Source organism: Orbicella faveolata, unplaced genomic scaffold (assembly GCF_042242905.1).
Source record: "Orbicella faveolata isolate gen_17 unplaced genomic scaffold, um_ofav_v1 contig_1, whole genome shotgun sequence".
Lineage (NCBI taxonomy): Eukaryota > Metazoa > Cnidaria > Anthozoa > Scleractinia > Merulinidae > Orbicella > Orbicella faveolata.
In genome coordinates, this window is record NW_028301536.1 from 33621447 (window position 1) to 33647500 (window position 26054).

At 37.0% G+C, this 26054-nt stretch overlaps 3 protein-coding genes across 6 annotated transcripts in view; 2 read left to right on the forward strand and 1 right to left on the reverse strand.

The window, feature by feature from the left end:
- The first annotated feature begins 35 nt into the window (after window positions 1-35).
- On the forward strand, window positions 36-9319 carry LOC110054101 (uncharacterized). Of its 3 annotated transcripts, none has more exons than XM_020760436.2 (9): window positions 36-127; window positions 1585-1802; window positions 3321-3381; window positions 3533-3593; window positions 4073-4150; window positions 5520-5612; window positions 5841-5906; window positions 6402-6452; window positions 6961-9319. In XM_020760436.2, the coding sequence occupies exons 2-9, from the start codon at window positions 1661-1663 to the stop codon at window positions 7084-7086; spliced, it is 678 nt and encodes a 225-aa protein (XP_020616095.1). In that variant the 5' UTR covers window positions 36-127; window positions 1585-1660; the 3' UTR covers window positions 7087-9319. The 3 variants fall into 3 exon arrangements, with proteins under 3 accessions (XP_020616095.1, XP_020616094.1, XP_020616093.1); XM_020760435.2 differs by lacking the exon at window positions 36-127 and adding an exon at window positions 596-653; XM_020760434.2 differs by lacking the exon at window positions 36-127 and adding an exon at window positions 612-657.
- On the reverse strand, window positions 7118-10983 carry LOC110054103 (protein NATD1-like). Its single transcript, XM_020760438.2, has 3 exons — window positions 10855-10983; window positions 9955-10064; window positions 7118-9814 (listed from the first exon to the last, which is right to left on the reverse strand). Exons 1-3 carry the CDS (start codon window positions 10955-10957, stop codon window positions 9701-9703), a joined length of 327 nt encoding a protein of 108 aa, XP_020616097.1. The 5' UTR covers window positions 10958-10983; the 3' UTR covers window positions 7118-9700.
- A 15-nt stretch (window positions 10984-10998) lies between these two features.
- The window catches only part of LOC110054104 (proprotein convertase subtilisin/kexin type 7-like), a 15846-nt gene continuing 790 nt past the window's right edge, over window positions 10999-26054 (forward strand). Inside the window, exons 1-21 of one of the 2 annotated variants that reach the window (XM_020760439.2) lie at window positions 10999-11695; window positions 13087-13183; window positions 13920-13957; window positions 14727-14815; window positions 15473-15546; window positions 15637-15727; window positions 16074-16128; window positions 16823-16961; window positions 18003-18103; window positions 18509-18621; window positions 18842-18896; window positions 19979-20086; window positions 20194-20296; window positions 20966-21018; window positions 21432-21529; window positions 21876-21970; window positions 22440-22530; window positions 22787-22901; window positions 23488-23663; window positions 25091-25423; window positions 25765-26054. The exon at window positions 25765-26054 is cut by the window's right edge and continues 790 nt beyond it. In XM_020760439.2, the coding sequence (XP_020616098.2) occupies window positions 11240-11695; window positions 13087-13183; window positions 13920-13957; window positions 14727-14815; window positions 15473-15546; window positions 15637-15727; window positions 16074-16128; window positions 16823-16961; window positions 18003-18103; window positions 18509-18621; window positions 18842-18896; window positions 19979-20086; window positions 20194-20296; window positions 20966-21018; window positions 21432-21529; window positions 21876-21970; window positions 22440-22530; window positions 22787-22901; window positions 23488-23663; window positions 25091-25423; window positions 25765-25780 (2496 nt within the window). In that variant the 5' untranslated portion in view covers window positions 10999-11239 and the 3' untranslated portion in view covers window positions 25781-26054. The remainder of the gene's footprint in view (window positions 11696-13086; window positions 13184-13919; window positions 13958-14726; window positions 14816-15472; window positions 15547-15636; window positions 15728-16073; window positions 16129-16822; window positions 16962-18002; window positions 18104-18508; window positions 18622-18841; window positions 18897-19978; window positions 20087-20193; window positions 20297-20965; window positions 21019-21431; window positions 21530-21875; window positions 21971-22439; window positions 22531-22786; window positions 22902-23487; window positions 23664-25090; window positions 25424-25764) is intronic. The other variant, XM_089273309.1, reaches the window with a different exon arrangement.

Here is a 26054-nt window from a genome sequence, read left to right on the forward strand (position 1 = left end):
TTCAGCAAAAGCACGTGATAGTTTGACTGAATCCCTATGGCTCCTCTGGGTTCTGCGTTGAAAAAAATTGTTTGGCGAGTCTAAAGAACATTGACGAAACGCGAAAGTGGATAAGAAAAGATATAAGGTATGTAGTTGACCTCTGGCAGTTCCTCCGGGTTGGAAGGGTTCATGGCTACTGCAAACTAAGGCACTCTCGGGTGCTTACCATTTAGCAAAAAAAATCCGGAAATTTCGGTTGAAAGTCAAATGGAACAGTAAAATTCCGGAAAATCCGTTCAGAAATTGTAGACTACCTTCAGAGGTAGTCCTCTTTTTCCGTTCGGAAGGGAACGGCGGAAATTTCCTTACCATTTGGTAAATTTTCCAGTTTCCAACCTCTCATCAGCCGAAAACAATTACGAGAAATCGAATTGCAAATGGTAAGCGCCATCTCAGGTCGTTCGGTTGGTTTGCTGATTTTAGAAAAACCCTTACCATTATACAACTGTCATTCCCACCGGTTTATTCTGACAAATATGGTAAGCACCCTTCGTCTCGTTTTACTTACTCACGTGACTGTAAATCAACCAATAAGAGCGTGAACTCAGCGCGAACAAAATTCAACACCTGTTATTTCTGGGGATAAACGGAAGTTTATGTCAATGCAGCCGGTAGGTAAGCTACATTTTGCTACTTTCAGCAAGGGTCTTTTAGCTATTTTCGCTATGTATTTTTTATGTTTGTGGTTCATGCCTACGATTTGCTGGCTGTTTTATCTCACCAAGATGATTTTGGTTATTCTTTATAGAAGAAAAGGAAATCTTCATCACGAAACCTGAAATATTTGTTGTGAACAGTATTTAATTTCACTTTTCTTGAATCGGGAAATCTCCAGTAATAATTTTATATGCTTTAAAATTTTATTAGGACTGAATATGTGAATATAAGTCTGCCTAATTACATCCTGCATTGCCATGCTGTAATTATATATTATTACAAGGAGTTTTGGCTGAAAATTTTGACAAGGTAGTAGAACGGCTATCGCATTTGAGTTTTTATGCCCAATAAATGAGACTAGGTGCAGTTTTCATGGGCTCGTTAGGGTGCGTGCAGCAACTACTGCAGCATTGATTGTTTATTTTTAATTTGATATTCCATAACTCTGGTTGCATTTATTCAATTTTCATTCTGAACAGATGCAACTTTTCTTTAATATGAATGTTTTTTAGCTGCCTTATTTCTTATGTGCAGTTTTGTGCGATCACGTTGGTTTCCAGTAACAAGTATCCAATTACAAACTGTGGAAATTGGACACCTATGCCATTTAAAAAAATAATGCATCAAATGATAATCACTGTTATTTATGTCAAAATCTCACCTGCCACTGAAATTTCTAATACCAAGGAATGCGAACAACTTGACCGGATCTTGTAGAGGCCTTATGTGCTACTGAGCATGACAAGGCAGTGAGTGAGTGAGTGTGAGTGAGGTTTACAGGTTGAGGTCCAAAATGCCAGTATTTTAATACACAGGTATAGATGATAAATTTCTTATGTTTGTATCACGTTTGACACAATCCTATGGCTGTATCCTTATTGTTAGGTCATACACAGAGGAGTCAGTCCTTGGGCAGCACTTGTTTGGTGATAAGAAATGGGTGATACTTGATGTAAAGTGAATGATGTCATCGCAGCCCAAAGATTATGACTTAAGTTACAAAGTTCTGCTGATTGGAGAATCAGCAGTTGGCAAATCATCTTTGATAAGATGCTATTCTAAGCCAGATCAACCTTTCACTTCAGCGCTTATGCCAACATATGGTGAGTAGTTTTTATAGTTAATAAGTAACACTTGTGTTGACTTAATAGTCCATTTGAAAGTTGTCTGCTTAGTGACCTGGCCTTTAAATGGCAGTGCGGCTGAAGGTGACCTTGTCTTGATACAGACCTCCCTGGTTTTGTTGTGTGAAACCAAGTTGTTCTTATGCTAACTAATTGGCATTTAATGAGAAAAGTGGAGAGGTCTGTGTCAAAACAAGGTCACCTCCAGCCTTGCTTGCATTTATAAGCCAGGTAACTAAGCACACAACTGTAAAATGGCTTATTGCCAGTCTTCAGTTTCTATGATTGTGGACAAAAGTCCTTGGGACACTTAATATGTTATTTAACGAATTGTATGTGTTTTACTACTGAAGTTTGAGAAAAGGGCTGCATTACTGTTCCCCCTCCCCACCCAATACCATGTTGAAATGAGAAGAAATTGCAGGTAGTAGTTTCCAACATCGTATGGGGGGCGAGGTTAGGCAGGTGAAGTTGTATTTGCGTCTGGCGTGTGGGCAAAAGTGCCAAAAGTGCAAATTTGTCCATGATTGTCTGTCGAGCAGTCCTTCTTGTGGATTGTACAGTAATGTATTGTCCTGAACCCTGAGTACAAGCATACATTTTCATACTTGATGGGCAGGTGAAGGTTTTTGGCAGGGGTATAAACTTTAATAAGATTCAAATTGCAGAATGAAGTACTGTCAATAAGAACTCAACTGAAATTGTAGTTTTAATTGTATATAATATTCTATTTTGAATTAATTTATTACGTCTGTGAGCAATTTTTGGGGGCTAGTGAAAATGACTGTCAGGCTAATACAGGTATTATACTACTCCCCAACCTGTTCCTAAACAGGAAAACCATGGGGGACCTTTGTTAAGTAACCTTCTTTAACTTTGAAAATCTTTGTAATGAACCAATTCAAATGCACTTGAAATGCATCACTCACCTGTGAATACTTCATGAAAGTTGCAATCAAAATTCCAAAGTTTTTACTTTTTAACCCCTTTCCTCCAAGTAAGCATTTATTTCACATTATATATTTCAGAGAGGTAATGGCAAGGAACACATAATTTACTACCATACATTGTTTGCAATTCAACATTAGATGAACAGTGAAATAAAGTTTATTTAATAAAACTAGTCTTATACAAAACTAACTAACTAGATCGTAACTTGAAATTTACTTTAGCTTCATTGATAAATTCTTCGTTAATTTGTCATCAAAGCCTGGTTACCATACTCAAATAGTAGTACTATAAGTAGTATTTGTAAACTGCATTGTATTGTAAGTAGTGTAAGTAGTTGTATTTACTGTTGTAAATAGTTATTACTGTAAAATTATTAGTAGTTGTATTAATTACTGTTGTTAATTGGGTAAGTAGATGTACTAGTGTTGTAAGTAGTGTGAATCACGATTAAAGTAAAAAAAAAATACTCTAAGTTAGAGTAAATACTTAGTAAAATAATTGTTTCATTAGTGTTTATTTAGTTTGTTTTTGTTTTTCTCTTATCAGGAATTGATTTTGTGAATGTCATTACCATTATGGATGGAGTTCGTGTCCGCCTACAAATATGGTTTGTGAAACTTATAATACGTCATTGAGACCTGTTAAAACCCTATATTCCAAGAAACACGTAACTGTTAGGTTTTTAGGCAAAACATTTGATTGAGAGTAATAATTTTTGTAATACAGTACATGTATGTTTTGGCTTGTTTCCACCTAAGGGATACAGCAGGACAAGAGAGATTCAGAACCCTGACTGCCATGAACTTTAGGGGCACAAAGGTGAGTTGCAGTGTTGTTCAACAGTTGTTAACATTTAATATATATTTTTATAATAGCCTGTGGCAGGTTCCGGATTGGGTTATTGGACAAAAAAAAAGGCAAGAGCAGTCTGGGGAGGAACAAATGGCGCAGAGACTCTCACCATGCTTTTGTGAGGAATGGAAAATGAGCTCATATTGAAAGAAATCTAAGTCAGTAAGCATGCATGTTTTCTCAAGCTAAGAAGAAATCTTCTTTCAAAACAGATTTGTAGCAAATCAAAATCATTCTACTGACAGAGCATTCTACAGCAGACTGCTGTTGGAGGGTTGTCCCGAGGTTTCATTGCTGTTATGTATCTACATATGTAGTGGAATTGATTGGCCAATAAATCATTAAAAGTAGTAAATAATTATGAGGTGGATAATACCTAGGTATAAATTCTTGTAAAGGACTGGCACTGAAGTTTATGACTGTATGTCAATTGTTACGTTTTCCAGGGTGTATTATTGGTTTATGACATTACAAATGCTCGCTCATTTGATCAGCTTCAATACTGGCTGAGGGCAATGAATAAGGTACTAACAGTATAATAAATTTTTATTAAATAAATCTAATTTCCAACATTTGTTTGGGCAAGAATAAAAATATTGTTGACAAGCTTGGTGTACTTAACATAATAAGGCTGGAGAGATTGAGTGATGTGCGTGGGTGACCTGTTTTATTGTTAGTCCTGGTCCACGTGTACAATTGTCTTAAATGCATGATTTCATGCAAAAAGAGCATCGCTTTTTTGGGCCGATTTTCATTTTTTGCAGGTTAATTTTTGGTTAATTTTTGGCAGACTGACTTGTTTTGACATGAAAAGCGTCATTGCATAATTGTTTTTGATTTGCGCTTTGTTTTCGAGAAATAACCTATGCAAAAAAGCTCAGTTCTCTAAGCGGCGTCTTTCGGAGCGAATCCTTCAAAGGTGGATTTTGACACGATGCAAACTTAAATAGTTCCTTTTAGCAGCTTTGACAGCACAGTTTTTTTTTTAAAAGATGTTTTGATTTTTGAAAGTAGTAGAGAAATATAGACTGGAAAAAAAATCAGCTGACCTCGTATCAAACCGGTGTCCAACAAAACAAACTCGAATCCAGCCTGTTCAGTGCCTTATTCACTTGCGCTAACAAAGCAACGGTGAGCGATTAGCGTAATTATATGAATATTAAACCTTGTATCGGTTCGAACAACTAGCGGCAAGTGCCATGCTTCGGTTACTTCATCATTTAGCAAAACAAAAGGTTTCTTTTGTTTTTTGTTCAGCAAAAGATCTCCAAAAGAGGCCCTTGGAAAACTGAGTTTTTTGCACATGTTGTTTCTCCTAAACAGAGCGCAAACCAACAAAACAATTACGGAATAATGCTTCCATGTCAAAACAAGTCAGTCTGCCAAAAATTAGCTCGATCCTGCAAAAAATGAAAATTGGCCCAAAAAGCGATATACGCCCTTTTTGCATGAAACCCTTCAATTGTAAAGTTTTCCACTAACAGGAACTTAAGGGGAGAATACTGACCTACTAGTCTTTCAATTCATGTATCAGGACCTCTCTATGCTTGATTTGTACTCTGGATAGTGGGCAAGACCCTGGAGGCTGGGCAGATATTCACCCAGTATAGCCCTCTTGTCCATTATTAGCCTCTGATAATCTTACTTTCAGAGCATGACTAAAATGTAGAACTGAAATGTAAGAAATTTATATAAGACATATCGGACCTGTCTCTCTCCGCTCCCCATCCATCACGTTGGGGGGAGCCATTATTGATATCCCTTTGCTGATATACAGTACATCATAGTACACTTCATACTTTAAACAGTTTGGAGAGGCTCATGCAAGTGTCGAGGTTGCCAAGTCACAACTAAAGTAGATTAAAATCAACAAATCTAAATTTTCTTTTGTAGCATGAGCTAATGTATGAAGAAGTAATCTTAGTGGCCAACAAATGTGATTTTGATGAAAAAAGGTGGGAAGTAGACACTCGTACTGGAGAGGAGGTAAATATTTACTACATGTAATTAAAAAATGTCTTGTAAAATAATATGAGTACTTACTGGTCTTTTTAATATTAATAGCAGGATTGATCAGTAGTTTTTTTTTTAGTCCCAGCCAGAAGTGATTGTCAAGAATAAATCCAGGATGTAATTGAAGTTAGAACTCTGACCTGCATATATCTTCAGGATTTCTCTAGTGTACTAAGAGTGTCCTTTTTTGTGCCCCTGTAGTTTGCAAGTCAGCTTGGTTTGAAGTTTTATCAAACAAGTGCAAAAACAAAGGAGAATGTTCAAGAGGTAAACAAACGTTTTGTGATATAAGAATTAATAACTTTCATTTCACCACACTTTAATTAAAATGTAATAAAAAATAGCAAGTGAAAAGAGATAAACCATGAAGACCAGATCATGAATGAGTGTGTGGGAAGTGCATCTGCGTTATCAAAGATTGACTGAATTATGAACAACAACAACAAAAACTTTATTAAAGTGTCTGGGGATATTTAGCATTGCTGCTAATTGGGGACACAACATAAAGGAAATATAAATGTGAAAGTGAATAAGTACGTATGTACAAATTAGTACAATACAATCCATGAAATCACTTAGTGAATTTATCAAACTACATGCTATGCAACTAGAGATTAGCTATTAAACATTAATTTAAAACTTAATTTAAGGTTAGTGACTAGCTCCTATCATACATTAAATGCTATACTTCATTTTCAAAACCCCCAAAAAATCTAAAGAAATACCTAAATGGTGTGTGGGTCATCTGATTGTGTACTATAGGTATTCCAAGAACTTGCAAAAAACATGAAGTTTGCAAATCATCCTGATCTGGTAAGAATATTTTTTAAATTTTGCAGTGTGGTGGCTCAAGAGGTTAGCACTTCACTCCAGTTTCTATAGCACTGGCTCTCCCCTCAGGCTCTTCACTCAGTCCATTGTGCACGACACAAAAGAAAACTTATAAGATAAATAAATCGCTGTGCAAAATTCTTGGCCGATTTTGCATGACAATTTTTTGCCCAGAGGTTTATTTTGGTTACACTTAATGGACTAAGCAAAAGAGGGACTGTACTTGTGGTCTAACTAATTTTTAAGTTATTTAGTATCTGCCAGTAGTAACTGCTCAATACTAGTAAGAGAACTGTTTTGAATTGAATTGCTGAGAATCATGGAAATTACATCTGAATTCTGATATACTGACCAGGAATGACAATAATTGACAGGTAGCTCCTGATTCAAGATTATCCTAGCAATCTATTATCTTTGCAATGCTAATGTCAAATGTCCATCAAGGTGTACTTCCCATTGATTGATATTTGTCATTATGGGTTAATTTTAGGTTGTCAATGACGATCAAGTCGGGGAGGATTTTGATATGGTAGATGGTGGGATAAGATTGCCATCATTTGATTACCCAAAAGACAAGAGACAGAGGAATTCTACCCGCTGCTGCTATACCAAATAATTCATCATTAGTTTAAAAATTATGTACTATGTCATGCTCAAATTAACTTTATTATAGGGGGTTGATAACAATTTCCTGCTTAAAAGATTTTTAATATTAATTTACAAAATAGCAGCTACTAGTATTGCGAACACTATTAGACATCTTCAAGAAACTTTCTTGAAGCAATCTGTTTTTTTTTTTTTTGTTCACTCAATTCTTGGTGGCTTTTGTCTAGCTTCATCAGAGTTACAATGTAGAAAGGATTGTCAGTAACTGCTTGTACCACAACCCCGTGCTGTGGTCATTTTTAATGTTGAATCAGAGGTATGCAAGCATGAGGGAGCATTTGATAAGAGGAAACCGTTCTTCTGTGCTTATATTCCAGCACATGAGCTTGTAGCACTTGTAGGAACCTTTCTTCATGGTAGCTCTGATGAAGGTGGAAAGAAGCTACCGAACATTTAGTACAAAAGAAGAAAAAGAAGACTGATTGGTTTCAGAAAACATGTTACAAATTAGAGTTAACTAGCATATGAAGAATTGCATCAAGTGTGGCAAACACTTTATTTAAAAAAATACTGCAATAAGTTTCCCCCTTAAAGTGCTACTATGATCAAAAAATTCACTCCCCTTTTTCCTTCAGATTTTAAAAGCGTGTTTGACACCTGATTGGCAAAATCTTGAGCTTTGAATTTTATCCAAAGGTTGTTTTCTTTGAGTGCAAGTTTAGGATTTCGAGTTTGTTTCAAGGAGTGCAAGTTTCTGCCATTTCACATTCAAGACTGACCGTTTGGACCTCAGAGGGTTGGATCGAGGATAAGATGATGTCAAAGATTCGCTAGTTTAAACTTGGAGCATGTAAACGCAGCTTATTGTGCATGCAAAACATGAGTTTAAAAGTCTGAAAGTTCAAAACTCCTGTGCTGCATATTAATTTAGGCACGTGCCCACGCATTGCATTTTTAAACTAGTGAGTCTTTGACGTTGTCTCATCCTCGATCCAGCTCTCTCAAGATTTTAAAGTTAGTAATGGCAGACCATTAATTAGGAAAATTTCAGTCAAAATAAACAAGTGTCTTTTTGAAATGAAGGCTTAAAACTTCGGTCACTTAGTGGTTCAGTTATACAGTTTTGAAGTACAAAGAAAAAGTAGAATTGATTTTTGGTCACAGTAGCACTTTAATACTCAGAGGACATATATCATATATATCCGAAAATAATTGGGAATTCTATCTGTACCTAGGTTGTGCAAAGCATAACAATTTTATTGTCAAAGAGTCTATTAATGAAACAATATTGTTATTCAATTAATGGAGATTAAGATTATAGGACATATAGATCTCTACAACAGGGCTAGAAATATAATATCTTTTTCAATATAAATTAAGGAACGTTTCTTCATATTTGTCAGTAGCTCTGATGACTTTTGGTAAGAACTATTGTAAAAACCCGTTTTTTTATATGGTTACAGAGTAAACAAGTCTTATGCTAATGTGAAAAACACTAAAGAATGCCCATACAGTATGAAAAAAAAAAAAGCCACAGGACATCCACAAGCAGTAAGTAACAAGGCACTAATCAAAATTAAGGTTTGAATGCTCTTGAAATACAGATGACAATGGAACAATTTTGAAAAAAAAGGTTGGAACTGAAGGAAATCTACTTTCTTTAAATAATTATCTGCATGAATTGTTTCTAAGCATAATATTCATTTGTGCATGCGTACTGCATTATTGTTCATATTAGCATTTAATAATTCAATTTCAATATGGTGAGTGTGAAATCACTATATTGCATGAAATGTCCTGTGTTGTTTAAAAAAAAAAGTAAAAGTTTGATGTCATGAAAAATAAAGTCTGGAACTTACTAAATAATTGAATAAATGTTTGACAAATTCTTTTTACAGAACTTACATTTAATAAGCTATTTTGTTCACACAGTTAATCTAATTTCTACATTAATTTTGAATGGAATATACTTGTTACTTCCGTGTCTGCCAACACTGTAGTCAAAGCTATTGTGTAACCAAACTACCTCAAACTGGAAATACTGTGTCATAATTTATACAGGATGTTTTGTTGGATGACAAATGAAAAACTCTAACTTAAAGTAACATATATTTTACTAGTAAATGCAAGGTAAACTTGGTTGTCTTAATAAAGCCGGTAGCGGGCTAGTGTATACTTTTATTCATTACTGCATTAGTAAACACATATTTAAAGATTTGATGGTAATAAATATCAAACAGTGATCAAGTTTTATTTTCTTTCCTTTTATATTGTTTAAAATACAATTTTTAAAGGACAATGTGCTAAAAATATAGTTTTTAGAATCTGCTTTAGTTAGTAGTGTACAGTCTCACACTTTTGTGATCAGCAGTGTTGTTACATACATCTACATTATTATTAGTTCATGTTGTTTTAGTCAAATTTATTAACATCCTAACAGTTGTATACAAAAGCAGCAGATTTTGCTATTATCAATATATTTGTCTTGTTGTAAGTTTCAATTGGACCAGCCAAATCAAGAAACCTTGAGTGAGAAATTGAAATAAATAAAAGTTACAAGTATTCATCAATTCTTCATGAGTGCTAAAATATCTATGGTGTGGGATAAAATTAATGTTGAGCTGTCAAACAACACGGGATGTATACTCTGGTGAAGGATTGTCCTTTACATATTTTTGCAAATATGTGCACGTTAGTTTAACCTTGGCATCTTGGACAACAGCATAATCCAGTGCTGCCTAAAGAGGAATAAAACAGTTCTTTAGTAACAGAAATGGCACAATGATACGGAATTTCCTCACTGGAAAAAATTAAACAAAATTTGTAGTATGCACATTCCATGTAGAAACTTAAGATGATTTCCCCTGTAAGGACTCACCTTGGCCAGGTGACCAGCGATACCCTGCCCTCTGTATTCTGTAGGTACGCCGGTGTGGTACATGTTCATGGTATTATTTCCTTCATTTTCATATTGCAGCACAGCCTTGCCTAAAATGGTTTCAAGAAAAAATTACCAGTGACACTGTCTTACATGTGTGGCATCATGCTAAAAATACCGCAATCAAAGGCGAAGTGCCCAGTACCTCTTGTGACTACAATTTTGTCATCTCTGTTTTCTGTCTCTATTAAATTATAATGAGTGAAAATTTGGGAAAACGAGGAATGCTGTTGGAGCATGGGCTGCATGTGAGTTTCCAAAGTTTTTTTTTAGCATTCCCACAGTTTTTTTGAGTTCTCCCAAACTTTTGTGAGTGCTTCCAATATTCGATAGAAACACATCAACCTGTCAAGCAGTTTTCCAACAGTTCCCTGCATGTCAATATGAACTTGTTTCGTGCAATACTTGGATGACATTTGGTGCAGATGGATAGTAAATTGCATCTGCAACATCCCTTAAGAAAAAACTGCAAAAGGATATAATCGTTCCTCCCTTTTCCCTGGAAGATTTGATTCACTGCTTGGGGGATGGATGCCCTCTCCTAGGGACTTTAGAAATATCCTTTCCCCCCCCCCCCCCCCCCCCTTCACCATCATGTGATTTGGTAAGATGTCATCACCAATCCAATTTCATCTGCTTTTAAAATGAATTTCCAATACCCGTAAAAAAGGGGATGCACATAAGCTTAAAAGAGAATGGCTCGTTATTCAGAACAAACAGTTCAAGTGAGCTTAATTCAAAACCTTTCAGATCTTCGGGGACTAGGATCTGAGTTCGATGTTGGTTCCAACTGCTACCTATTAAAGTATAAATTTACATACACGATTCTAGAATATATACCTTTCTCCAAAGCAATGTAAAATTCACGCCCCTTCACATTATGTTTAACCTCGTAGGAACTCATCGCAACGTAAGACGAAAATCGACGAAGAAGTTTCCTCATAACCTCATGGATCAAAATATCGCCACATTGAGTTGTACGGGAGAAACTGGAACCTAGAGAAACCGTCCCAGGATTCTTAGCAAGCGACGATGTTTTGAAATGTTTGGAATGACTTCCGGTTGTGTTCGGACAAAGCCTGAAGGCTTGGTTACATGAACTGGCAAGAATGGCGGATAAAGAACAGGGGAATCGCCAAATTTTCAGCCAATTTCTCCTTTGCTTACAAGGCCGTCTTCGTTGAGATGCCGGCGAATGTTTCGTCTAGTCTCTTAGTTACTTGTTATGCGCATTAAGCTGCTAGAATGGCGGCTATTTATGGCTTTGTACTGGCATGTTTTTGCTCTATTGACGTGTGGACCTTATTATAGCAATGGACTCGACCATAAAAGAACTTCTAACTCATCCAGTTTCACTTCATCATGGGCGATAAGGATACCAATGGAACATTATTCTAATATAACTGATCTTCATGCGCTAGCAGACCGCATCGCGGACGAGGCAGGCCTTGTCAACCGCGGCCAAATTGGAGGTCTTATTGGACATTACCTGTACATACATAATACTTTCTTTAACCAAAGCGGGATCAAAAGACATGAACTTGGAAAAGTGCAAAATGCTATCTCGGAGCATTTAGCGAATCATCCAGAAATCGAATGGTCAAGACAGGAAGTTGTTCGAATGCGCTTTCGGCGAAGCCTTCAATTCAAGGATCAGTATTTTCCGAGTCAGTGGCACTTGGTAAGAGTGAATTTCCTTATTATTAATTTATTTATTGAAATAGATCTAGAATATCTTGAATTGAAACTTTCAGTAAGTGAAATAATTGACATTTTCTTCAGCGTTTCTTTGATTTTTTTAATCTTAAATTGGCCACCGATCCTCTTGTTGAGTTTTTAAATTCGAGAATTCAGGGTCTTTTAATTAGTCACATTTCAAAAGGTCAATGACTTATCCGGCAATATTGAGTGTTACAATTAATTGGAGAGTGTCAATGACAATAGCTCGGCAGTTAAAGATACACTTACACCAGATGTGATTCAGATTTTGTTTTACAAGGCTGGTATATTAGCTTAAATATATTAAAAGAAGAACCATTGACAAAAGAAAGGGAACAAAATAAAAGGACAGCAAATCACAAACCTACAGTTTTTAATAAACTGATAAAATACAAGCTTAGGTGAGTTGACAGACATCTTGTTCTGTGATTAAAGACATATGGCTTGGCCGTGACAAATTAAAGTTCTGTTCTGGTTGTTACTTGCACACAGTAAAATGAGTTCATTAGGAGATGTATGAATGGATCTCTTAACCATCATCATTGTGGGATTTTTTAGCACACAACTTTGGCATTTTTAAGTGGTTTAGATATTAAAATAAACATATAACAACCAGTACTATCAATTTTGTCACCTATTGATTTCTTACAAAGCTATGATGTTACTGCACTAACCTACAAGGTTTCCAAATTGTTTGTAAATCTTTTGAGCCTTAGAGTATTCAGTAGTTCACCTAGTGTGATCGTCTTGGTTTGGGTCAACTTCGAAAACACCAACAAGTGTTATTACACTAGCACATTTTGTGGCAAATAGGTGTCTCTCTTAACCCACAAACTGTTGATCATGGAGAAGTCTCCTTAAAGAGCATTCCCGATTTTGCTGAACAAAAAAATTATTTAGTTCCTGCTTCTTTCAGATTAGCGTAAGTTTACCAAAAATACTGAAAGTCATGAATTTTTCTAAATGGGTGATAAACACTACCCTAAGCTTGTAAAATGAGGACTGTCTAGCATCTTGGCAGGATCCCAGTAGCTATTTTACAAGCAATTAGGTGACATATTATTTTGCTATTAAGTCATAATTATAAATGAAGTTACCACCATGGATCAGTGTATTGCGTCCAAATTGTGGATTTCACGTTCAGAATAGACTATTTTCATATTTTCAGTATCAGTCTGGAACTAACTTGCAACTGAGGCTTATGCCAGGACTCTTTTCAAATGCAAATGACGTTAATCTCTTTTTATGATATTCTACTGCATTAGCCTCCATTGCAAGCTAGTTCCAGTCCAAAACAGAGAATATGAAAATGGCCCATTCTTAGTGGCTGCATTTTTGTCACCTTAATTGCAGGACAATTTACGGTTCATAGGACATGATATTAATGTTACTGGTGTTTGGGAGAACAATATAACAGGACGTGGAATAGTTGTTTCGGTGATTGATGATGGTAAGTAAATTTCTATTAGATAGATATGTGAACCACCTTACAGGGCTCTAAGCTCAAGTTTCTCAGAAATCACCTTTTGGCAACCTCCTTTGGTAAAGTGGTCGTTGCTAAGACCACTCTAAGGGTTTGCCAGGAGGAACAATGTGTGTCACTTAACATGGATCTAATACTGCTGACCATGATGAGCCCATATTGAAATTGTTGGAAGAATGCCCGATGCTGTTGTAAAGGATTTAGCAAATAAAATAAAATGGAAAAAAAAAAAATGGGTAAGGAAGACAAATGTGCAGAAATTATGGTGTACTTCCTTTGGCTTATTGATTATACTACAAAAAAACATTGTTGATGAGCAATCATTTGACTTTTGTGCTGCACTAGTTGCCAAGTTGGTGACCTGTTTGGAAAATTTAATTGCCAAATGTTTTTTCACTCACTATTAATGATGACCAAAATGGTCGCAGCTTGGAGCACTACCTGAGGAGTAAATTGCTCAGATGACTGTGTAGTTAAACATAAAGCCAGGTACCCATCTTGTTGGCAGGAGCTTATTCCACCTCTGTATTATGTGACAAGGAGTATATCTATCTGAGATTGTCTCACTAGTTACAGTCACCATGTATTCTCTGCCAACTGAAGTGAAATGAGTCAATGTACTTGCATGTCAGTATAACTTTTAAGTTTCTATGGTGAGCTCACCTGTTTAGTTAGCAATCTCTTCTTATTCTGCCTATCCAAGGTGTGGAATGGACCAATCCAGATATTCTTGACAACTACGTAAGTATGTAAGAATAGTCTCTTCAGTAAGTGCCTTGGTTTTCCTTCGTCAAGAAAGAGTTCTCATGAAGACTTTTCAAATACCAATAATAAAAATAAAATAGAACCTAAATCAACAAATGAATCAAATTAATTGTTGGTTATAAAATGAGTGAATTTGATGATACATGAAAAGATGTACATGTACATAAAAAAAGAGCTGAAGTTAAAGATCTGAGTTTTGAAGTGTCTGATCACAGAGTCCGAAAGAGAGCTTAGTTTAATTTATAACAATAAAAGAACATTTAAACATGAATGTTTAAAAACTATAATTTAATATTTTGGTAATCAAAGAATGTAAGTGCTATGAAGGATTTACACTAAGAGCTGGACAGTATATATTTTGAACATCTCTTGAAATTGCATGAGCCTTCAGGCAAGTGTGATGTAAAAAAAACAAATATCACAAGTAGTGTGTATAGATCCTTAATTGCTCAAGCTTTGGTATGTCAATTACTCATTTCATTATATAACAAAAAAAATCAAATTAACAATAGAAAACCTACATGTACATTCATATATGTATTTATTTAGTTTCCACTGAGATCAAATTAGAAATTGACAATGAGTCTGCCTGCTCTGAGGTTATCATAATGAAGTAATCTCACAGTAATATGGTAAATGTTATTATTAATTATGTTAATAATAATTATAGTAAGATAATAATTCAAAGAAAAAGAGTACTTAAAATCATTTAAATCCATTGGTAACCATATCAACATCAATATAGTCTTCAGAAGGTAGCTGGGACATAAACTCTAATGATGACGATCCAATGCCGAGAGCAGATGAAGCTGGGCTAAACCATCATGGAACAAGGTAGTCAATTAGCATTGCTATTTTTCTGAATCACCATCTGATGCAAAAATGAAAACAATAATTCCAGTATCAAGATAAATTGACCATGCTTGGTAAATGTGGTACGACCATGTGAATAATATTTTGAAAAATTTAGAAAATAGCATGCCTGTTAATATACATAATTATTTTTTCATCCTGATTTAAACATGGGAGGAAGTGGAGTCTGAGAATTTTAGATTTAAAATAATGTATAAATTACAAAGCTGCAGTCAGACTATTAACTACAGTGACTACTTTTGAGTTCTTCCAAACTAGCTTGTTTGCATCAGGCTGTGTAAAACTAAGATTAAAGCAGTTGTTTGTATTTCTTTTATTGTAACAATTTAACCACAATGATATAAAAATTAATGTGTTTACAAGTATGGAAATTGATACTAGCAATAAATTAGAACATGCATAATGTTATAAAAAAAAATTTAAAATACAATTTTAGCTCCATTCAAACATCATTGTTCAAATATTAGAACAGAACCATCCCTATTGATCAGATGTTAATCAAAATTACAATCAATGTATAATCATGTCCTGTAGAGCTATAGTATTACTACTAAAATTTATTTGAAAACATGTTAAGTTATTTTTTTTTTTGTATTTAATAATTGTTTTGATCTACAGGTGTGCTGGTGAGATTGCTGCTGTGCCTAACACATACTGTGCAGTTGGGGTTGCTTATGGGGCAAAAGTATCAGGTAATGAATTATTAATAGCTCCATAGATTTCCTCCATATTAATACCAGCGGGTAATTGACTGATGGTATTTTTTTCTTGACTGTTTTTAGGGGTACGGATCTTAGATGGTCCCATGACTGATAGCCTTGAGGCCATGGCATTCAACAGCAAGATGCACATCAATGACATATATAGCTGTAGGTCAGTATTGATAATGGAAGTAAAACTAATTATATTTAATAATTCATTAATACGATGGAACCCCATTAATCCAGTCACCAATGTGCCACACAAAGCTGGTAATATTAAGGGGGTTCTTTATGTACAAAAATGACTGACTGAGCATTTGTTTGGGCCAGAATAAAGTGTCCGTAATTACAAGGTGGTCGTAAGGCGGGGTACCACTGTAATTTATTTTGATTCAAATTTCATGTCACGCTAATATTGTTCTCCTCTTTAGTTACAAATTGTAAAGCACAGAATATATATTACAGTTATAAATAAATATTATTGCTACATAATGCTTCAAGTCAGTTATTTTTTTCAGCTGGGGACCTGACGACAATGGAAAGACTGTTGATGGGCCTCATCAATTGGCACAGGTTTGTGACTCATCACAGCTACAACTAGCTCATTAGAGGTGCAGGGGGTAAGGTTGAACTAGTTAAGGTCAATTGAGGTATTCTAAGGATTCACTTTTGAACATACAAATCTACAAGTCTTTACAAAAGCATGCAAATTAAAACCATGGAAAAATACTATTTTTATAGTAGCTTTGATTTGAAAAGTTGTATAGTTTTGTTTCTTGTTATGGGTTCTGAGATAAATAAACAGTGGGAGATGAGTATAAACAGTGGGAAGATGTATATATAAATTATAAAAAGTATTACTTTATGATCAGTGGACTAGGCTGGGCTCCTAACTTTTGAATTCAGGAAACTGAAGGGCTCCTGAAAAATTTCCTCAGGCAACAGCCTTGCTCTTGCTATGAAATACCACCTATAGTTTCTGGGCCAAACTCAAACAGTCACCATTTATTATATTACAACAAAACAAAACATTGGAAATCAAAAAGTCCCAACTGTCGGAAGGTAGACCAGTCAGCTACATTGTAGTTACAGAGCGTGACAGAGGAGTTGAACTCAAGGCTACCGAGAACAAATCCATCTATTGACACAGTGGAGACCTCCAGACACCCGAGACGGCCGAGACATATTATTTTACTTTTGCACTGCACATTAGTTTAACTTTTTACCATAAATTTATAATAATAGGCCATTTTTTTTTGTTTCATAGGCTGCCCTTGCCCATGGTGTTCTTGCTGGTAGGAAAGGCTATGGCAGTATTTTTGTGGTGGCTTCTGGTAATGGAGGACATTTCAAAGACAACTGTAACTTTGATGGATATGCCAACTCCATTTACACTGTTACAATAGGTTAGTGATCATTACTAACATTAATGTCTCTTTACAAAAATTACAGAAATTACTTTAAGCACATACATACAGACATACAGACAGAGAGACATACATACATACACACATACAGACATAGAGAGTTTGGGAGCACGAAGAAGACTATGTGCAGTAGCTGTAGGGCTTTGCACCTGTGCTTGGGCACCAGGGCAACAGTGACATTATTGTTAGTAACACTATATAGGCAACCAATGCATGCATAGAAAATTATACTTACAGAGTACTATGTAACTACAGCCCTTAACACACATTACAGGCTTATGGACAATATGTAAATACTCTTTTCACTCATGAACACATAAACTGCTCTTCCCCTGCTGAAAGAGAAGACTGAGATTCAATCAGAAAGTGCTTATAATGTCCCTGATGATGGCCTACATCTAGATGTGTGCTTTTTACAGACAAGTGGTTCTGCGGAACTAGTGCTGCATATGGTTACTGGTGTACATGTACTCTGTCAGTAGTCACTTTATCCTAGTCTCTTTCAAGAGCATGGAGCCAGTCAAGAAAAGAGTTTAGTGTGGATAGAGATGTCAATTTACTTAGAATATACTACAAAATATGAATAAATTATTTACAATATACATTACAAAACAGTGGAAACGGAAATTACAGAGTTAAAAAGGTGTTGAAGTGATGTAACTGTTTGTTAAGGTCAGGTTTGTTCTTACTAATATAAAAGGCTTCTTTAAGTTTAAGATCAATAGAGCTATTCGCTGAGTCTAAGATGCGAAAACAAGGTGTGTACATGCCCCTGCATGAAGAAAATTGACAAACAGTTACATCACTTCAACCCCTTTTTAACTCTGTAATTTCCGTTTCCACTGTTTTGTAATGCATATTGTAAATAATTTATTCATATTTTGTAGTATATAACTTGTGTCACGTATCATTAGTTACTTAGAATATATTAAAAAAGTTCCTATCTCAGCTCAGAGCTGTTCCTAGAGAGGTTTACTTTGATTCCATCAACCAAAATAATGTGTCCTCCTGTTCATGCAGGTGCTGTGGACGAGTTAGGTGATATGCCATATTATGCAGAACACTGTGCTGCTATGCTGGCAGTCACATACAGCAGTGGACAAGGCATGCAGAGGAACATAGTAAGTGGTTATGTTACACATCCAAACCGTACGTCTACTTACATTGGCACTCTGTGTATTAACAGTTTTAGTTTGATGTGGAGATCTACTATGTTTGTCCAGGTGTGGGACAGGAGATTGATTTTAATGTGAAACCACAAACTTGAGAAACATGTTCACTTCTGTTTACAGTCAAGATCAACGTATTGTTGTCACTAGATGGCAAAGCTTCTGTGAGAGAATAAATTTTTTGACATCTTTTTGACAAATTTGGGCAATTTAAACTTTCAAATCCAATTGCAAGAATTGTGGGAGGAAGAGATGTTAGAACACGGATGAAGTGAATTGAAACTGAACATTTGCTAAGGGTTAAATAGACCAGAACTACGTACCCTGTTGATGTTGATTTTAATGCTATTTTCCCAGGTGACAACTGATTGGCGTCTCGGCACAGGGACAGGCTGCACTGATAAACATACAGGCACTTCGGCTGCGGCGCCCTTAGCAGCTGGAATGATAGCTCTTATGTTACAGGCCAGGTAAGGCTTAAAACTACAACACAACTGATTGATTTAGCCAGGAATAAAGAAAGGAATACTAAGATAAAATTTAATGTATCTGCCCAAATTAAGAATTTTAGGGATTTTTTGATAGCATGGAAGAGTAGTAAAGTATTTAGTTGAAAATAAATTATTGGAATTTTGTGAATTATCCTAAGCAGTGACAATGAAGCGTACTAAGTATGGTTATTTTTGTCAGACCTTGTCTTTCATGGAGAGATGTTCAACATATTATTGCTATTACTGCTGTCAAGGTATGGAGAAATTACAGTTGTGTTGTATTTCACTTTTTTTTTTCACGTTCCGTTTGTGATAACTAGCTAAATTGTTTCATTTGAAAGGACATGATTATGCGAAAATCTGGCAGTGAGAGATCTGACGACAAGCGTTATTCCATGAGTTACCGTAAATCCTCGAATTAGCGCCCGGGGCGCTTATTTCACGGTCAAATTTAGGAGAACAAGGAGGGGTGCTTTTTCGAGGGGGCGCTTATTTAATTTTTCTCAAATCGTGGCCAGACATCATAATTTTGTATACACAATCTGCGCGTAAACAACAACAGAAGTTGTTCATCGACATAAAAAGCTGATCCTAAAGTTTAAATCGCGGCACCCTTAGTACTTGTAATTTTTTTCAAACTGAAACAATGTCCTAATCTAATACTACATGACGAAAACTATACATCCTTTGCTGTCTCATTACTCGTCCACGATATGGGGGGAGGTTAGGGGGCGCTTATTCGTAGGGGGAGCTTATTCGAGGGGGGCGCTAATTCGATGATTTACGGTATTTCTTTACTGCATTGTTTTAGAGTTCATACAAAAATGTTTGGATTAGAATAGTGGCATTGGAGTAAAATAACCCTTTTAATTACTAAGTATATCTTTGATCTGTCATGTTTATGGGCCATTTATTCTACCTGTTAGGTTAAGCTTTCTGTGCAAGACTTACCTTTTTAGTTGTGGTTAGTCAAACTATGCTCATGCTAGAACTGAACTGCCAGAAAAATTCCAAAGTTGGCATAATATTTGCCATAATGATCAAATGGTAGACATTCAAGGCTACAAATTTGAAAACACCGCACAGTTTTTACCGCTGTGTTCCGCTGAGGGGTGTCGGGTTGTTTCCTTTGGCAACACACCCGACCAAACATTTCGCTCCCTTTTTGAGTCCACGTGTCAATCACGTGAAGGGTCGTGAGGCGTTTCACTTTCTTTCGCCCTCTTCCGCCATGGTTTCACGAAAGTACTGGGCCGGAGTGAGTCGCCTCTGTTCTTATTCTCATGTACAAAAGAAAGAAAGATAACGGAAGGTTTTTTTTTTTCTTTTTTTCCAGCATGATGTAGATGACAGTGATTACTACACAAACGGAGCTGGGTATCACCATAGTCATAAATATGGATTTGGACTTCTGGACTCCTGGCGACTGGTTAACACCGCTAAGGTAAATGTTGGATGCTTTTGAAAAGTTGTGCCGATAGCTGCAAGTACTCTATAGAACGGTCATGAATTAACCCTGTGTAACAAATAATTTCTGTTTGTTTGCTCCAGGTCTGGGAGGCAGCACCTTGGATGACGTCATGGTCAACACCTGTAATTCATGTTGGCAAACAAATCCCGTTATCAACCAATCAACTGATTGAAAAGTACTACGGTATGTCGGCCAAATGGGGAATGTCGTCATGCTGGCGTCATTGTTTTTAACTTTTTTTTTTATCAGCATGCCACCTTTATGTCGAGAATGCATCATAGTACAGAGATGCAAACTGACTTTAAACATGTAAAGAGCTTGTGAAACTTCGTAGTTTACAAAATTTTAAGTCTTTTGGGTGTAATAATCCCAAGTAATGAAGATATATTAGTTTTCAAAAAATGAAAAATCTTTGGGTAGCAAAAGCACCATACATTTTTTAAATTTCTTAGTTTTCAAGTCCGCTTTACACAAAGAGTATTTAATAAATCGGGCTCAAATTTCTTGGGACAGATAATCGTGCCACTCCCTTTCAATATTGGGATTTGACATTTGATATTTTTGTAGCTCGTCCGAGATTGAAGGGCGCAAGTTATGCTGATGAGACAAATATCGTAAACAAAGATTCTCCAGACCTGTAATTTTCTGGGTCAATCAATCAAACAGACTGACAAACAGGCAGCTAATAGTGCACGCGATAACGGAGATATTTGCCCAGAGGAGCGTCGAAAACTCCTTCCTTCTTTGCATACACACATGGATGCACTAACAGTATGTTCATTAACGCCTCGTTGCGTATCTCTAAAAACATGGAGGTACAGATGATTCTGACATGACTGCTTTCATTTTCAGTCTCTAAAGACAAAGTTACTGAATTGGTTACTTTAGAGCACGTGACGGTCACCGTAAGTAGAGATTTCTGTTTATCCTTTTAAAAGAAAGCCTCAATGTGTCCCAACATTTTATCCGATAGAGCAGCCTTCATACCTTTTTCCAAAAGGGGAAAGGTTAGTGGACAAGTCAAAATTGATTTCTGACAATTGTTTCTTCTCGAAGACTTCGAAACGATATCTAATGGCAAAGCTTAAAGATCGAAAAATCTAAGCCAATGATGCTATTAAAATCGTAAGTCGTAAGTCTGCACTTGTTTGCTTCGGTTTAGTCTCCGATGATCTCCATAGATTAAACGGCAGCTTACTCGGTAAACGCGCTCTTTTCGCTTTAAGACTGAAGTACATTCATTCTCAGCTCTTTCAGCTTAATTGAATTGTTTCAAATTCCATGCTCACCTTTAAATATTTCTACCATCCTTTTCAAGGTGAACCTTAAGCACCGACGCCGTGGAAACTTGATGGTTAGTTTGGTGTCTGCTGAAGGAACAACCTCGAAACTGGCTACAGCAAGACAACACGACAGGTAAAGCCAACTTTGCGCTTATTGCTGTTGAGTTACGATGTTAGCTTGACATGGTGTTGTTGGCAAGAAGTTGCAAACTCTGCAACATGATTCGAGAGCTATCTTGACAAACGGTAATTAACTGTAAGTTATTCTTGGACTGTGAATGAAAATACACACATCAAACATACACACTGCTAAGATTATGTCTCATCAAAATCCCTAGCTGACTAGCAAGGTCAATACAAACCAGGAGTGAATGGCAGGGGTTATATAGGAACTGCATGTGTTACGAGTACTGCGTCAGAGCTATACATGACACTCTGCACTATCTGAGATTGTCTCACTAGTTTCTTATTCACCGTAGGTCTCCGGATGGTTTCGTGGACTGGACATTCTCCACTGTGCGGTGCTGGGGAGAAAAGCCACAAGGAACATGGCAACTTATTGTTATTGACAATGGTATGTAATCGAGTCGTGCATATCTTAAACATAGGATTTATGTGAATTGATCAGTCGCTTTAAAGTATAACTTACAATGCATGTAATTGTGCGGTAACTACGACTGTTGTCTGTGACAGCGAATTTCTTCTAATTGAGCAGTCGGGGTAAGTTGTTAGAGCAGCCTTGTGTCTGTAACAAAGTATCTAAGAAACTGAATCTTTTTAGATGACTTGATATCGTGCAGGATAGAGCGGTTTTCAATTGAGTGTCGGAAGTAATCAGGCAATTTCTTTGGTTTTGTTTTTGGTTTTACTACGGTCTGAGTTTAGCTGAGTAGTCTAATTGGTAAGTATGGTCTGGTTTTGGTTTCGGACACTCAGTTAAATACCCCTCTATGACTAAAATGTCTTATAATGCTATATTGCTTAATGATATCCATTTAACCTTTTGTTGAGTTGTTGCGTGATAATTTTTCTCGTCCCCGTAGGATTTGATAACAGCCGAGGTTTCTTAACAGACTGGAAGTTAACTTTTTATGGCTCGTCCATGACACCAGAACAGATACGCAAAAGACAGAGGTACGATTAACACAACGAACAACTTGTTCCAAAGGGCTCGTCCGTATAGTGTTTGCTTGTTTGTTTGTTTGTTAGTTCGTTGGTTGGCTTCTTTGCTTATTTTTTTATCCTTGTTGATATGTTACTGTTGCTAATTTTAAAATTGGCAGCGTGGGACTACAGGTGATTTATCTCTTGGACTTATTTCTTTTTTTTTAAAGAAACACAAGAAACACTATGATGTAATTTAAAGTGAACACGACATTTTCTTTTTTAGATTGGTCGAGAAAGCGGCAAGTGGCCGGTACCTTCACAGTAATGACACACCGCCATGTCCACCCAGGCCACCGCTGTACACACCACAAGACGTTGTATCCGAGAGAACGCTCAAGGTAATGCTCGGATTTCGAAAGACGACTTTACATCATAGAAGTCGCTTCATAGTCTATATTTATGGCTTATTGACCAAGCTTGTTCTGTCAAGATGGCTGGATATTTGCCAAGCTCTTTTATTGGCGTGTTGATGGACCGAGACGGGGTCGAGGTCCATAAACACGCGAAAAAAAAAGTGAGCCCAATATCCAGCCATCTTGACCGAACAAGCTTGGTCAATAAAGAATTTATTTATTATATGGAAAAAGAACAGTTTCCTTGTGCGACATAGCGAGTAATTCCAAGCGGGCAAGATAGCGCCCTCTTGCCCACTTGGGTAGCCAATCACAGCGCAGGATTCAGTTCATAATGTATAATTTGATTTGTCTTGTGATCGTTTTGCCTGAAGCTATGTAAACATTACTGCATTTTGCTGGTTTTTTTAAAAAACCAGTTGACTTAAATTCAGATATGTTAATTGACCACTCCCACAATGGAAACAGAAAAAGCCTCTTCCTTGTTTACAGAGTTTGATGTAAACATTCATGAAAGTTCGGGAGGATTTATTGGTTCCTTCTTAACTAGTGACTTTGTTTCTTATTTAAGGTGCTGCTTCTGTTCGGCAGCTTCTGTCTTCTCGTGTCCATCTATTATTCTGTTGACGTCATGTTCGATAGCGAGGCTAGTGACGAGAAAAGCCTCGATTCGACGAGTGCGGAACCACAAGAAGAGACCCCACTGTTGTCAAATAAACTTGCCGAAGAGGATCAGATCAGACTCAGGTCTGCTTAGCCAACATCTTATAGGGTTTAAGAATGGCGTGGAGCAAACGGGAAATGGCAAAAGTTGCCCCTAATTTTGTGTTCTTTTCGTAGTCAATCCAACACAACAAGAGAAAAAATCCCCTATTTACAGAAAATGTAAATAATTTCACTTTCGTGGCCTAACAGCCAAACGCAGTCAGCAGAAGGTTGTTTTTCTTTTTTTGTTGCCGTTTGTCTGTGGCCGTAAACTTCATCCTCAACCTCTTTATTATGTTTTCTTATGGCGTAACTTTCTTAGTGCTCCTAAAACTGACTGCTAAGCAGGCTGTTGCAATCAGTGGTACAGTTATTACCGACGTAGAGCAAAACCGATGACTTTGGCGGTTTTCGTCTGATTGTTGTAAAACCAAAACCGATCTAATCACTCCAGCCAATCACAAAGGACACAGACAATCCAGTGAACCAATCAAAGCTCGAAGTAATTACATGTAGCTGACGCGAAGCGCGGGAAAACGCGGGCGAACGATTCACGATTGGTTTTGGTTTTACTTCTGATTGGATGAGGAAGTGGCGCGAGTCTTTTTAAACCGAATCGTGTAGCGTAGTGAGTACAAAGCCAACTACTTTTCGACACTCGAATGAAAACCGCTTTAAATAATTAACATTTTGATTAAGAACATCGCAATTATCTAGAACTGTTGAGCGTCAAAACCATCCTTTACAGAGACACCGGCCAACGCCAGTTAAATACATATGAAACCTCGCGTTAAGGGTCCACGTTTTCGAAAATCAAGAAAGCTTGGTGATTTGCACGGCACGGCAAAGAAATTTACAAAGATTTATAAAGCACGTGTAACGTTGGTGTATCACTCAGGTTCTGTCCACTCTACGTTGAGGGAATTTGAAAACGGAAGTATCACTTTGAAAACGCATCAAATGTTTTGCCATCGTTTTCGAAAAATTCCGTTTTCAAATTGTTTTCCGTCCCCACGAAAGCACAAAAATGGCGTTTCCAAATTCCTCCAGGTAGAAGAGCGTTTTCAAAAAGCTCTGTTTTCGTGGTGGAATAGTGTGGACGGCAGGCCTAACCGTAGAAGTAAAGCTGGGTTTTCAATTTCCCACAGCGTAGTGTGGACACTGCCTCATTTATAAGCTGTTTTGGCAACCTCGCTGCCATTGTTCGGTGTGTAAGCTCCCTATAAACATGAAATACAAGTGACAGGTGGGATATTTCATGGTATACCACGAGAGAGCATTGCATAACTATATTATGTCATGCCATGGAAAATGCAGTGGATGACACACTCAATGCGACATTCGCGCGGTGTATGATTGGGAGGTTGGATGTGATACCGTCGAATATACGACGGGTTCTTGTATTCTGATTGGCTGTATTATCTATGGTGTGGCATAAAATAGCATGTTGTATGTTTTCTTGTATTCAGCCACATACTGGAGAGAGGAACCAAGCAGGAGGTCACACACGAAGATCGTTTAAAAGACATCGGTCATTCAGCCCAACCCAAGCATGCTCCCTCTCCCGTGGACGAGAGAAGACGAGTCGAAGAGTTCGAAAGAAGGCTTCGCTTTGCAATGGAGCAAAGTTTATATTTACAGGCGCAACACTTGAGTGCCCTGGACAAATTTGAGATGGATCTTACACAGGCCAAAAAAGAGAGCTTACTCACGAATGCGCTCCATAAGAGCCGCTTAGAAGAGGCGCCTGCGAGCAAGAAGAGTAGGGCACCCCTGAAGGGAATTCTAAAGAAGTCTAGAAGGTAACAACGATTCGATTATACTTGACATGTGGTGTGAAAGACCAGGCCAACTTCTCTGAATCGATTATTAAACTGGAAAAGCTCACTCCTGGAAAATGTCACATGTTTGTTGCTGTTTGTTTGTTTGTTTTTTATTACCACGCGACCATTTTATCTTCTAAATGCCTTTAACCATGGTAAGTCATAAAGCTGACGAACAACATGAATGTTTGCCTACTGACAGCGTTTGCCTGTCACGGACGTCAGTCTTGGTCCCCCGCCCTGTTGTCACGCAATGCTACTTGGCGTGGCGTGACTGGGAGAAGTGTGAATTTTTATCCATGATGTTTTCTTCATTGCAGTAAAAGCTCAAGATAACCATTGCCGATCCTCGTATTGGTCTTAAAGACGTCAAATGGACGTCATATTACAGCCATGCAGGTTATGCTTAAATCACACGAGAAGCTTTGGACACTGCTTTCCGCTCCTTTATATTTTCGCGCGCTCACTCGATCAAGACCGCTTTCTCTTTGAGACAATGCAATGTGACCAGTAAATAGCAACTGAGTACGAGTCTGCAGAATAAGCGTATTTAGTGAACACCCGGGGGGTACTCCCAGAAAAGTTGGGTGTGGGTGTGCGGCCCACTTCC

Coding starts and splice junctions, on each gene's coding strand:
- LOC110054101 (XM_020760436.2), top strand. CDS start 1,661: ATGATGTCATCGCAGCCCAAAGATTATGACTTAAGTTACAAAGTTCTG. Junction 3,594..4,072: donor TGAACTTTAGGGGCACAAAG/GTGAGTTGCAGT, acceptor TACGTTTTCCAG/GGTGTATTATTGGTTTATGA. Junction 6,453..6,960: donor TTGCAAATCATCCTGATCTG/GTAAGAATATTT, acceptor GGTTAATTTTAG/GTTGTCAATGACGATCAAGT.
- LOC110054103 (XM_020760438.2), bottom strand. CDS start 10,957: ATGAGGAAACTTCTTCGTCGATTTTCGTCTTACGTTGCGATGAGTTCC. Junction 10,065..10,854: donor TTACATTGCTTTGGAGAAAG/GTATATATTCTA, acceptor AAACCATTTTAG/GCAAGGCTGTGCTGCAATAT. Junction 9,815..9,954: donor TCGCTGGTCACCTGGCCAAG/GTGAGTCCTTAC, acceptor ATTCCTCTTTAG/GCAGCACTGGATTATGCTGT.